Source organism: Solanum stenotomum, chromosome 5 (genome assembly GCF_019186545.1).
Source record: "Solanum stenotomum isolate F172 chromosome 5, ASM1918654v1, whole genome shotgun sequence".
Lineage (NCBI taxonomy): Eukaryota > Viridiplantae > Streptophyta > Magnoliopsida > Solanales > Solanaceae > Solanum > Solanum stenotomum.
This window is the reverse complement of record NC_064286.1, coordinates 22494345-22507563: the sequence shown is the minus strand read 5'-3', so window position 1 is coordinate 22507563 and position 13219 is coordinate 22494345. Positions and strand designations below refer to the sequence as shown.

General features: G+C 37.2%; 1 protein-coding gene and 1 non-coding gene across 2 annotated transcripts; one reads left to right on the top strand and one right to left on the bottom strand.

Annotated features, from left to right (window-relative positions):
• Window positions 1-469: 469 nt before the first annotated feature.
• LOC125865065 (uncharacterized) lies at window positions 470-7689 on the top strand. Its single transcript, XM_049545233.1, has 10 exons — window positions 470-626; window positions 767-886; window positions 967-1075; window positions 4038-4289; window positions 4373-4485; window positions 4673-4737; window positions 5590-5834; window positions 5919-6066; window positions 7266-7306; window positions 7380-7689. The coding sequence occupies exons 1-10, from the start codon at window positions 522-524 to the stop codon at window positions 7502-7504; spliced, it is 1323 nt and encodes a 440-aa protein (XP_049401190.1). The 5' UTR covers window positions 470-521; the 3' UTR covers window positions 7505-7689.
• A 4189-nt stretch (window positions 7690-11878) lies between these two features.
• LOC125866476 (small nucleolar RNA R71) lies at window positions 11879-11985 on the bottom strand. Its single transcript, XR_007446531.1, has one exon. It is a non-coding gene; the product is annotated as a small nucleolar RNA R71 (small nucleolar RNA).
• Window positions 11986-13219: the final 1234 nt, after the last annotated feature.

Sequence of the window (13219 nt, the reverse complement as noted above, 5' to 3'; positions counted from 1 at the left end):
CCCCTACCCTCGACCCCCCCACCCCGGCCACCCCCCCAAAAAATAATTTAAGTTTGTTTTTTAAAAAAAATTTCAACTTCAAATTTTTATTTTTTCACCCCTACCCTCAAACCCTCCCCCCCAAAAAAAAATTTAAGTTTGTTTTTAAAAAATATTTTCTACTCTCTAGTAAAAATAAAAGATATTTTCTTAAAAAATATTTTTTCATTCATAAATCAAACACTAAATTTTTTTTTCAAAAAATATTTTTTACTCACCATCCAAACATAAAAAAAATAAGTAAAAAATCTACTTATTTTTCAGTAAATTATTTTCTAGGAAAACATTTTTCTTCGTACCAAACACACCCTTAATATCATGTATTTTAATTTGAAGACTTGCATCATACCTTCTACTCATTTCTCTCCTGTTTCCATTTCCCCCTTGCCTTACTGCTATGTTTTAAAAAAGTATTTACAATTAAGAAAATCCCCTTCCCCCCAAAATGTGCATTGAGTAGTAGAAAGGAGAGAGGAAAAGAAATGGAGTTGAGAATGAGTGGAAATGCAGTGAAGACGTTCGCCAGATCCATAACTTGCCTTGCACGCATTGGCACTGAGGTCGCCATTCAAGCCTCTTCTACCCAGGTTAGCGAATGTTTCACCTCAAGTAAAGTTGGTTGGACTGTTTGCTCCACAATTATAGTAATTAGGGTTTTGTGGTCGCTTCAGGTTATGCCATGTTAGTTTACAATTCAACTACTTCATTGTTTCCTTCTTTTTCGCAGCTCACATTTCACACTCTCAACTCCTCAAGATCGGCCTATCAATCAATTACATTCAAACCTGATTTTTTTGATGTCTTCACTGTTTCTGCTCCACAGGTGCAATGCAGTGTGCTCTTGAAGGTATATATATGCTTTTACCAATCCAATCCTCTCTACTCTAAACTCTTTTTCTGAATTTTACCTTACCTTCATGTTTCTAGGCCATTTGTTCTGTATTAAGAACACCAATTGCCAGTATAGATCATTTGACTGTCTCATTGCCTAATCCTGATGCATCAAAGGTGCAGTGGACACTCAACTGCCATAATGGTAAAACTTTCTACAGTTTTTTTTTGTTTTTTTGTATTTTTTTAGGATTTCCTAAAATACAAGGAAAATATGTTCTTAGTTACAAGCTATAGATTAGGGCAGGGAGTATTTAGTTTGATGGATAGACCATGTAGAGACTCACATAGCTATAGTGCCAAAGGTCTGGTGAATTTTGTTATGATTCTCATGAATAAATGGTCACATTGTGTCTACTCATGCATTATCTTCACATGTTGGCACAAGGTGATAAGAGTGTAAAAAAGGAGTAGGAAGAAAGGTACTGGAAACGTTAGAATAGGAGAAACTCCAAAAGAAAGTTAAAAGGGAGAGTGTAATGACTCAGGCAACAACCTTTGAAGCCTCACAATTTTATCCCTTAGATCTTTAACCCAAAAGCCACTTCAATACTTGAAATCGCCCCTAACTTTCCCCTCCTTTCAGATGGGGCTTTGCCTAAGGAAACTTTTACATCGAACCAACGTCTGGATTACAACTACTAGTTCTCCTAGGCTTTTCAACTCAACAGCTCATGCCCAACTGCCAAGGTGTTGTCCGCTCTAACCTAACCTTTGGGGACTTATGGTTTTCTTCTTGTAGGCTTTAACCCAAAAAGTGCCTCAGTAATTAAAATCCTAAGCTCACGACTTTATGACCCCTAACTATTCTCTCCATTCTGATGTGGTATTTTCCTTAAGCAAGTATCACAGTGAACCTCCTTTCAAATTCAACTACCAATGCGCCATGTCCAACTGTTAAGGTATTGTCTGCTCTGCCCTAACCTTTGGGGCTCATAGTTTAGACCCCTTTGATTTTTTTTGATAATTGTGCTGTCCGGAACAACTTGCACACATCTTGACTAATTCAAAGGAATACCTACTCCCTTGATTTTTAACCCAAAGGTGCTGCCAGTTGAATTCTTAAATTCGCCTTTTATGGTCCCTAACTTTTTCCTGCCATTTCGATGCAGGATTTGTCTAAGATAAGTTTCACAGCGAACTCCCTGTCGAGTTCAACCACCAGGAGTTCCTAAGCTGTTACAATTGTTAACACAATGGGCACTATTGTCCTATTTATAAATTAGGGAACTTGAACAAATTAAAACTCTTAAGACAACTGAAACTCAATATTTAACAAAAAGACAATGGTAAAATCAAACTAAAATTCTTAACATTAACAGGGATAAATCTTTTTATCTAATCATAATCTGGATACAACAACAGTATTATACTCAGTGTAATCCAACAAGTGGGGTTTGGGAAGGATAGAATGTACGTAGACTCACGGCTGTCGTGAAGGTGGAGAGGCTATTTATGAGAAACCATAGACTCAAGTGCAACAAATCAAAGTAGTTAAGAGAAAAGACGTCTGTCGTGAAGGTGGAGAGGCTATTTATGAAAAACCGTAGACTCAAGTGCAACAAATCAAAGTAGTTAAGAGAAAGGAAATATGACAATGAAGAAAACATTGCAACTAATAAGGGAAGTAGTACAAAGCATTCAGAAAAAAGAACAATAACAGTAGTAAATAATGTGGTAACTGAAACACAATAGACAACAAATGGTAATAGATATCAAAAGGAAAAAACTACATGAATATGCCTAATACTACGACAGACACAGTGCTCTAGATTCCCACCCAGCCTTGTCCTTTCTCATAATTTGACACTCAAAAACACTTGCGGAAAATGATTAACCGAATACAATCTGCTTGTCAATTGCTGAAAAAAGCACTTCTCAAATATATATTTCTTCGAGCAAGTCAACACTGTGTAAACAGTAAATCTCAAAACCATAAAGCTACTGAGCTGTGAAGTATGAACCTTACAAACAAAAGTATAGCGGGATCCTGTTCTTACACAAACACTTACACATTGCCAATTAATTCTATCAGATCCCCAACATCCCCCCACAAGTACTGTTTACACCCAAAAAAAAAAGAGAGGCTAAGACAGTTCATCCTGATTTTCTTGATGGAGTTGCTAGTGCCTTAAAAAATTCTTGAGTTTCTTTCAAATGAATTTGTCAAACACAAACTGCTTTTCCTAGAAATAATTTTTGGTAAGCTATTTTAAAAAAAGTACTTCTCAAAATAAGCTATTTTTGACCACTTGGCCAAACGGGCCCTAAATAGATTTAGTACCAAGAAAAGAGGAAGAAAGGTAAGGACAAAACATAAGAAATGAAAATTTATAGGAAAGGCGAGGGAGTAGGGAACTGTTGAACAAGGTAAAACTCATGAGATAGTTAAGCCTATCTCTAGTTAAATGATAAAGATAATTTCAAACTAAAGCAAGTGATGATAACACTGAATTGGAATGTCAAAAGTCAAGTATGTTATAATAATAGATACATATGAATTAATTGAAGAATCTACAAAGATAAATACAATTAAGTATTGAAAATTAGCTTAAAATGTCAAAAGGTATACGATAGATTAGCTTTTTCCACTATACAATCTCCTATATCTAATAGGAAATGCATCCTAAGTTGACCACTTGACCTTGGTTTCCAAGTATGAAGATAATAACAACTTAAAAATAATATATGCTACATACTATATTTTGCCCTATTCATTAAGGAGTATTATTGGAATGCTGTGATTGTAGTTTGTCATAATTTAATCTCCTGGAGATGTTATGCTTACATTTGACATATTTTAAACTCCTGAAAGTGTTATGCTTACATTTGTCATATTTTAATCTCCTGAAGTGATATGCTTAACATTCTTATTTGTAACAGTTTTCAGCATTTTCTGTTTTAAACTTTCCTCGGCATATGTTAGCAGTCTTTGGGTTGAACTTTCACTAATTTGTATCATGAAGATATCATTTGCACCATTGAGATGTCCCATGTATCTCCCTATACTGCAAGACCTGCTTAATCTCTCTGATAACATGATATGTACAACATAGATGATCGTGTTGATGTATTAGCAGCATCACCTTACCGTGCCACTTTTACAGGTATGAGGAAAGCTTATTGGATTACTTGCAATGTTGAACCTGACATACAACACTTATCCCTTGATAGGAGAAAGCTTCCAAGCAACTTTGTGGTGAGGCCTCGTGATCTGAATAGGTTATTGTCCAACTTCCAAACAACTCTTCAGGAGATCACAATCATTGCTACCAATCCGACTTGCTTACCTGCTGATACTGCAACTGAAATTGGAAGGAAAGCTGTTGAGCTCAGAAGTTATATAGACCCAACCAAAGGTATACTGGGTGAACCACTTTTTCTTTTCTTTTTTATCTTGTTTATTTACAGGTGGTTTTAAGCTGTTAATCTTTCTTTGTAGAAAATGATTCATCACTACACACTCAGTTGTGGATAGATCCCACTGAAGAGTTTGTGCAGTATAATCATATCGCAAACCCTGTGGATGTGACATTTGGAGTGAAGGAATCAAAGGTATCTTCATTTTCATGTCTTTGACAGGGACTTCTCTAATCCAATTAAAGCCTTTTCAATTCTGAGGCCTTTTCTTAGATGACATGTAATAACTTTGATGCTGTAAAATAGCGCGTGTGTTTCCTGGAGGTCTTTCAATGTTTGCTGAACGTTTGTTTTGTTCTGTTTTTGCAAATTTTCTCTTCAGGCTTTCCTTTCTTTCTGTGAGGGATGTGAAGTTGACATACAGTTCTATTTTGACAAAGCTGGCGAGTAAGATAATCAAACACTCTCTGGTTCTTTTTTTGACATCAGTTCCTTGTTGTTTTCTTTAAACTGTCCTTGTCTTCAGCAAGAGGAACTGTATGCACATAGGATATCTGCACAGAAAGCTATTTTGAAGTCCGGACATATTGCATACATTTGCCTCCATATCAGCACTTTTTGGCTTGGATGGTTGATAACTACTTCCGAAGGAATTCAAAAATGATTTTCTTTCACACAGCTTAATGATTTAGGTTGCATATTTTTTGTAAAATGGCCAACTGAGGATATTCATCCAAAACAAAAAGTTGAACGCAATAACATCAAAAGACATGTTTTTTTGGTACATAATCAAATTAGCTAGTATGTTTAAATTAATTGCAGTCAATTGTTGTGAAAGATAAGTTTGGCATCGCCCCCAAGGCCTAGCTCAAGTGGCAAAAGGTGGAGGATTTGTGGCTTAGGTCGCAGGTTCAAGCCCCACACCATGCAAAGCGAAACCCGGTATTTAAGTGGAGAAGGGTGGAGGGGCGGGCCCATTATCCACCGAGTTTAGAAGGCTGTGATTGGTCCAAAGGGCGGGTCACAGGCGGATTTCTCGGTTATCAAAAAAAGAAGAAGAAAAGTTTGGCATCTCCCCTGACAACATGGGTCACAGTGTTTCGCTTTTCCTGTTACCCAGATACAGCAGATACTAATTTGATGTCTCATGGCTAGTGCACAGACCATGTTAAACCTACGTCTTCAATTTTTAAATGTTTTTCTTTGTCAATTCATTAGTAGATCTCTTTGCTGTGTTAGACATAATTTTCTTGCTTTTCATTAAGGTTTTCTTCTGATCATACCTGAATTTATGGACAGGCCAATTTTAATGGCTCCAAAATTTGGTTTAGACGATGGCTCCAACTCAACTTTTGATGCCACCTTGGTACTTGCTACCATGCTTATGTCACAGCTCAACACTGCAAGCTCCTTGGAAAATCCACAAGTTGCTGGCACTTCCTATGGGCAGGCTAATGATGGAAGACAGGCCCCAGTCCAGGAGAGGTCAAAAGGGAATTCTGGGCTTCCATCTGATCAGACCAGGATTTGGTCTGATCTTTCAGGTTAGTATTTGCTGAACTAGATGGTACAACTTATTTACTGGTATGGCATATTTACTTAATTTTCATAAATTCAACTTTATATAGGAAGCAGAACAAAAGGTGGTAATGATGCTGAACATGGAAAGGAAAGAAATGAGAGCGATAATGCGCAAAGGGAAATTCAGAAAATTGGTGCGATACACATATCTGAAGCTGGAGCTGCTGGAAGAAATATGTCTGACATACCTAATGAGTATCCTGAACTTTTTTTGCTGTCCAAATTGTTAGCAATTTTAGTGCTCCAGCCTTAAACCTACTATTGCCTGTAGATATATATAAACAAAGTGGTTAAATCTAGCTGATATGTTAAGTTATTATGGTTTGCAGAACTTTCAATTATAGGTTCATAATTAACAATCTATTGAGGGGTAAGAAGCATGAGGTTTTGGTCCCAAACTGTTGGGGTAACCTTGAGCTTTGTTAAGTCTTGACATGTATGAAATATCCCAAGGAATTCTCAGATCTGGTTGAGTTTGATATGGTAATATTTTTTTTGGGGAAGTGGTGGGGTAGGGGTGTGGGGTTTGGAAGGGGGGAAACCTTTATATCAAGTAATTGCAGCTAATGTAACCGGAATGCATCCATCCAAGAGGTCACCTATATTTCAATTTTCTTGCACATTTTGTTATGCAATTTCCACATGATTACTCCAGGCTGCAGTGGATAACTTTTTATGCTGAGTAAGCATCTACCTATGATAAGTGGTCATTTGGTTGGTCTCGCAAGGGAAACAATCCCTATTTGAAATTCCGTACATTGAATACAAAGTTTCATTTGCAACACAGAACTCTGCATTACTTATGTAATCTCTGCATAATAAGTACAATGTTTGTTTTCAAGTGTAGAACTCTCCGAAACTTGTGCAGCATGGTTTCTGATATTAAACTCCATATACTAATACATGCATAATTTATGCAGAAATGTATGTAGTATTATTTTTATGTGGGATATAATGTGGAATAATAATATACATTAGTCTTTCAAGGATACAAGTATCTAAAAGACAAAAATATCCTTAAAAGTAAGCAATCACTGCAATCTGCTTAAGCTTGACAGTATCTGTTTTATTATTTACCAGATATCATTTTCTGCATTATAATCACTGTATAAAAATTCATGTATTGACTGTTACCTTCTCAAAAAAAAACAAAAACAATTCATGTATTACAAACCTGTTTAATTGGTTCATTAACCTGACAAACCCTAAGAGTTTCAAGGGTGAACATAATAACCTGAGGAAACTACCAATATATACATGCTCCAATCACCTAAATGATCTATATGAGCAAGATATTGGATTTTGATGGTGAATTTGAAAATCAGTGTGAAATTCTAAATACTTCATGACTGTACTTCCCAGAAGAAAGTATCTTTTCTTGACTGCATCATTAGCTTCCGTTTTGTGGTCAGAAATCCTTTGGAAGAACCTCAAGGTTAGTCGTGGTCCTACTCTGGACATTTAGTTTCTGTAGCCACTCAACTGATGCTGCTCCAATTGTATGTCAGGCATGGCAGATTTGGAAGGTCATGCTTCTCAACACCATCCTAGTAACTGGGTAGAAGCAGATGACGATGATGATGAAGGAGATGAGTCAGAGTTGTGTGTTCAATCAACTCCTCCATATCATTAGGAATACAACAGCTCAAGCTGTTATATAATCCTAACAAGTAGTTAGTTATTGATGAATTTTGCTGTAAGTATGTACAATTACCCTACCAATGCTCCACTTGTCTACTTTGCACTTGGTTTCTTCTTACCTAATCAGTTCTCTATAGGTAATTCATGTTTACCATGAAATATAACTGGCCTTCAAGCATATATATTATCATACAGCTCATTAGTTTGTTGTTTGAAAGTTTGTTTTTCTCATTCTGGTAAATGAAAATAATACATAACTAGACACTAGTAAATCAATATCATTCAAATAGCGGATCCTTTTCAAATCTTTAACTAAAGAAGGATCTGTTGACTTCCCAAAAAGCTAGACAAGAATCAATCTCTTCAAGGAGAGGTTTGACGTATTGCATAATCTGAAAAATGGCTTTTAAGTGAAAATATATCTGCTTCTCCGAATAAAAATTGGCTGATCACTCGTATGTTGCAAGTATAAGCAATGTCTGCTGATAGCTATGGGAAAGACTTACAACAAATCTCCTTACAAGTAGATGAATCCTTTTGAACTTCTCTCATTTCATAATCTGAAGCAGTCAGTCCATCTCCAGAATCTGTGCTAAAGGTCTATAACTTTGTGTGTACCATTGTGGATAATCCCCTGCTTTGGTAATATGAAGTCATTATCTTCTCTTAGGTAGCAAAATCACTTGGGTTTTGAGTAATGTCATTATCTGTTCTAGGCTTGAGAATGCTGTAAACTTCAGGTTGATTACTTTTAATTATTAATCATTTCATACTATTAAACTCTTGATGCCTTCCTTACTTCTATTATAGTATGGTGTGAGTTGTTAAGCTTGCAATAAAACTGTCAGATTAATATTGTTCCCCTATTAGTAGATGACTTTCCTTCCCTTGGCATTTTCGACAAAACTCTGCCTTTTTTTAGTGTTTATCTGGATTTACTCTCACCTTTTAGGTAGCCTCAAATGGTATGCAAAGAAAATTGTAGGAGTCCTTTGGGATGTAATGTAGTGTCTAAAGATGGATCTTGGGCCTAATTCAACCCTAAGAGTTAGCTCATGAGGGGAGGATTGTCCAAGTCCATATAAGGAGACCAATTTTCCATCCCTTTTCCAATGTGAGACTTCTTAACACTCCCTCACACACCTAATCCTCATTGACTGGAGCATGTACACTATAATATGGGGGCCCAACATCGGTGAACAAAAAATTAGGATGGACCTGACTCCTGATTCCATGTAAAGAAGAATCTTGGGCCTAACTCAACCCCAAAAGCTAGCTCATGAGGGGAGGATTGCCCAAGTCAATATAAGGAGACCAATTTCCCATCTTTTTTTTTTCCGATATGGGACTTCTTTAAGTCTTAACATAGTGAACCTAGTACTATTATGTCATGTGAATCTCGAAAGAGTCAAACTTTCGACTCCTATTAGTAGCTAGTGGTGTCAAGTATTGAATTCTAAATGTTGACGGTTCTGCCAATGCTCACATGATCTTTGTATTTGTAGTCAATGTTCATTGCTAGTCCTGGGACAATTGACAATTAGTCAATGATGTTTAATGTCATGGATGTGAATTGTGATACAAAGGCTGGATAATATCTGAACAGTTTACTTTGAAATAGGTTAGAGATGGGCATTCATGTTTGTACAAAACTAGTTGCATGTCACAACAAAGAGGATGACAAAATGCTCATGAAATATCAATTAATTTTGAAGCAGTAGTTGTCTGGCAAGCTTTTTAAAAACTTTTAATGACACTCTTTGACTCCATTGTGAATAGGTTTCTGATCTTATCGATGCTTGCGGATGAGGCACCTCAACAGATTTTCTCTTATATCTCTAGTTGACTATCTCTAAGGTGAAAGATTACTCAAAGAGTGTGGAAATGTTGTACATACTTTCTGAATACCTGCAACATTAAGGGTGTTTTTGGTATGAAGTTCCCATGTTTAGTTGACTTAAATGTTTTGAAAATCAACTCATTTTCCTCAAATTTAAGGAAAACATTTTTTTCCTTCACCCTTCAATTTTTTTTTCTTAGCCTACCTCGTACCTTGTACGCCGTACCCAACCCTCCCCATAAAAAAAAATTAAATTAAATTTTCTTATTTTTTAAATTTCAAATATATTTTTACCCCTACTTGAACCACCCCCACCACCCTCCATCTAGGCCACCTCCCCCCTTATCCCCCCTATCCCCCACCCAGGTCACCTTGTCAAAAAAATTTCAAAAAAAAAATATTTTTGGAAAATATTTCAATTTTTTTTTTAATTTTTTACGCCACCCTCGTCATCCTTTACCCAAGCCATCCGTCAATTTTTTTTTAAAAAAATTATTTTAAATTTTTAAAAAAATCATTTTTACGCTCCCCCTTAGGCCATCTCGTCAATTGTGTTTTTTTTTAAAAAACTTGTTTTTGATAAATATTTCAAATTTTTAAAAATTTCATTTTTATGCCACCCCACACCTAACCTCCCCCTCAGTCCAAACCTAGGCCATTTTTAAAAAAAATTGTTTTTGAAAAATATTTCAAATTTTTAATCAGTAGTCGGCGCAACGCGCCACTGGTGAAACTTCAGGAAAGGTTGCCTGGCGCTCTGTCGAGCGCGGCGCACCAATGCTGTAACTTCAGAGACCTTGGCCTGGCACACTGATAGGCACGACATGCCAGACTTGTAACTTCAGAAGCCTTCGCCTAGGGCGATGGGTGGCATGAAGCCCCAACTCATGTCCGACTTTTCCAGCGAAAACAACATTAAATAGGATTCCTTGTTGGTTTAGAATTCGACTCTAAGTTTCCCAACTCTTATAAATAGACCCCTAGGGCTAATTTGTAGGGGGTTGGAGATTATTTTGGTGTGCGAGAGCAAGTTTCATCGTTTGTAATAGGTTTCAATTGTCCAACTCTTTTTATTTTTGGAAATCGCGTGAACAATTGTATTTTGTGGTTTTCAAATATTATGAGTGGCTAAACGCCCTAGTTCTAGGGCTATAGCTACAGATTGAATGTTGATTATTTAAGGTTCTTGAATTAATTCTTGGTTGTCAATATAAGTTACTTCTATATTCATATTTTAATATTTTATGCTTGTGCACCATAAGGTAAATCTATTGTCTATTCTTTAAATCGAGAGAGGAGAGGGTAGTAGACTAGCGAATATAGAAAGCTCTATCATCCATTATGAGTTGAAGTGTGTTCAGGAGTGACGCCCCGACGAACAACTTGCTTGGTTACGAAACATGATGAAATATAAATGCTCGCCAGTTAGGCCTGCTATGCCCGCTCAACGATGTAGTTAGACAGCTAACTGGAGTAGGTGACTAGAGGTCGAGAGACCCGACTCATACAATTAACCCTGTAAACTAGTAACTTGACAATTGAAATTAGTTTTAGGCCAAGAATATGATACATGAGATCCATTGCATGTTGCAGCCCTGGAATTGTCTTTTACTTGCTTAAAACATCATCTTAAAGTCGTTCACAATTGGTTATTTTTAATTTACTGCATAATTAGGAATAGTAGTTAACAATAATCACCATTTCTTTTTTGAACAACTACTTTTGTTTAATTGTAGAGTTAAGTGTTAAATATAAGTTGATCATAAGTCCCTTGGGAACGATAACTCGTTTCTTTATGAAACTATATTACTTGAGCGACCACATACACTTGCGTGTATATTAGGGAGCAACAAGTTTTTGGCGTCGCTGTCGAGGATTAAAAATTGATTTATATTCGATTTTCTTAAGTCTACAATTAGAATATTCAGGTACTAATAACTTGATCTTAGCTTTTTAATGCATGCACTCGACTCTCAAGTCTGGCTCGAAAAGGAGAAGTTGTCGAACCAGACAACAAACCTGAAAGAGCTTTACGCCGATGCAGGAAAATGACTAATCTAGGACGTTAAGGAGAATTGGGGTTGGGTCTTCAGGAAGACAATGAGGGTAACAACTAAGAAAACGTGAACAACCAAAACCCAGAGTTAGTACCCCCTAGCATATCGGCAAGACCAGTTTGTGATGTGGCAGTCCCACTCACAACTAATGTGGCGTCTAGTATAAAGAAACCACCACCGGGGGGGGGGGTAGGTTTGAACTAAAACAAAACACGGTACAACTCATCCACTCGATGGGACAATTTATCGGTCTCCCCCATGAGGATCCTCAAATCCACGTTAGGAACTTTTTAGAGATTAGTGACACATACATCCCAATTGGAGTCTCATCGAACTATGTGAGGCTGACGTTGTTCCCACACTCGTTGTTAGGAGCCGCCAGGATGCTGAGCCACCAAGCTCCATTACTACATGGGATTATCTAGCAAAAAAGTTCTTGAGTAGATTCTTTCTATCCGAAAAAACCGTACGGTTGAAGAGTGAGATATTATGTTTTAAGCAAAAACATGGGGAGGATATGTACCAAGCATGGGCCCGTTTCAAACAAATGTTGAATGCTTGCCCGCACCATCACCAAGCTAATGAGGTACTTGCTCACACGTTCTTTGAGGGTTTAGATTAATGCACGTGTACTTCTTAATAGTGCAGCAGGTGGACAAGCCCTAGCAAAAATCCATGAAGAGTTATTCGACTTACTAGATAGACTCTCAGAAGGGAACCCGATGTATGAAGGGGAAATGCCTAGAACCATAACCCAAAGTGCTGCAAGAATCTTAGATGTAGATCAAGCTACCGCCATAAATGCCAAACTGGATGCGATGCAACATAATATGACAATGAATTTCAAACAAATATCCCTAAATCAAGCATTATTTAATATGGTACAACATGCAGCTAATTGGTGTGGAGTATGTGGTAGTGGAGCTCATGAAATTGAACTATGTGAGACATACCCGGATAACGTAAACTATGTGGGTAATACACAAAGAGGTGGAGGTCAGCAAAACTATGGTAATACCTACCACTCTAGTTGGAGGAACCATCTTAACTTCTCATGTGGTGGGAACCAAAACCAAAACCAAAACCAAGCGCAAGGGGCCAACCAATACCGTTCACAAGGGGGTAGGCAACAATACCAAAATCCTAACCAAGACGCAAATCCAAGTGCACCAAAGGGAGGGATGACTAATGAGGAGTTACTCCAAAAGCTCATGGTTGAACTAGGGACAGATAAATGTTAGGATAGATAAGCAGGATGAGAACATCAGAAACATCCAAATGTCCCAAATGAGTTTAGAGAAACAAGTTGCGCAAGTAGCCAATTCTCTAATTTGCGTCCCCAAGGTGGATTGCTCGGTGATACTGAACCCAACCCAAAGCAACTAAATACGATAAGTACTAGAAGTGGGTTACAACTAGAGGAACTAGCTCTAAAGAAGAGAGATGCGGAGGCAGTTAATAAAGAAAAAAAAGTGGAAAAGGTAGTAAAGAACTCCAATGTTGAGACATCCATTCCTCTAAAGAAACTACCCCCTCCATTTCCACAAAGTCTTAGAAAGTAGAATGAAGACGAATGCTTCGGTAAGTTTCTCTCTCTCCTTAAATAGGTTCACATTAACTTGCCTTTGGTTGACATTTTGCAGGGTATCTCGAAGTATGCTAAGTACGTGAAAGAGATAGTGGCTTACAAGAGGAGGCTCACGGAGTACAAAACTGTAGCACTTACTGAGGAGTGCAACTCTATAATTCAAAATAGATTACCCAAGAAGTTAAAAGATCCGGGTAGTTTTACTGTGCCGGTTACAATTGG

Coding starts and splice junctions, on each gene's coding strand:
- LOC125865065 (XM_049545233.1), top strand. CDS start 522: ATGGAGTTGAGAATGAGTGGAAATGCAGTGAAGACGTTCGCCAGATCC. Junction 5,835..5,918: donor GATTTGGTCTGATCTTTCAG/GTTAGTATTTGC, acceptor AACTTTATATAG/GAAGCAGAACAAAAGGTGGT. Junction 6,067..7,265: donor ATGTCTGACATACCTAATGA/GTATCCTGAACT, acceptor CTGCATCATTAG/CTTCCGTTTTGTGGTCAGAA.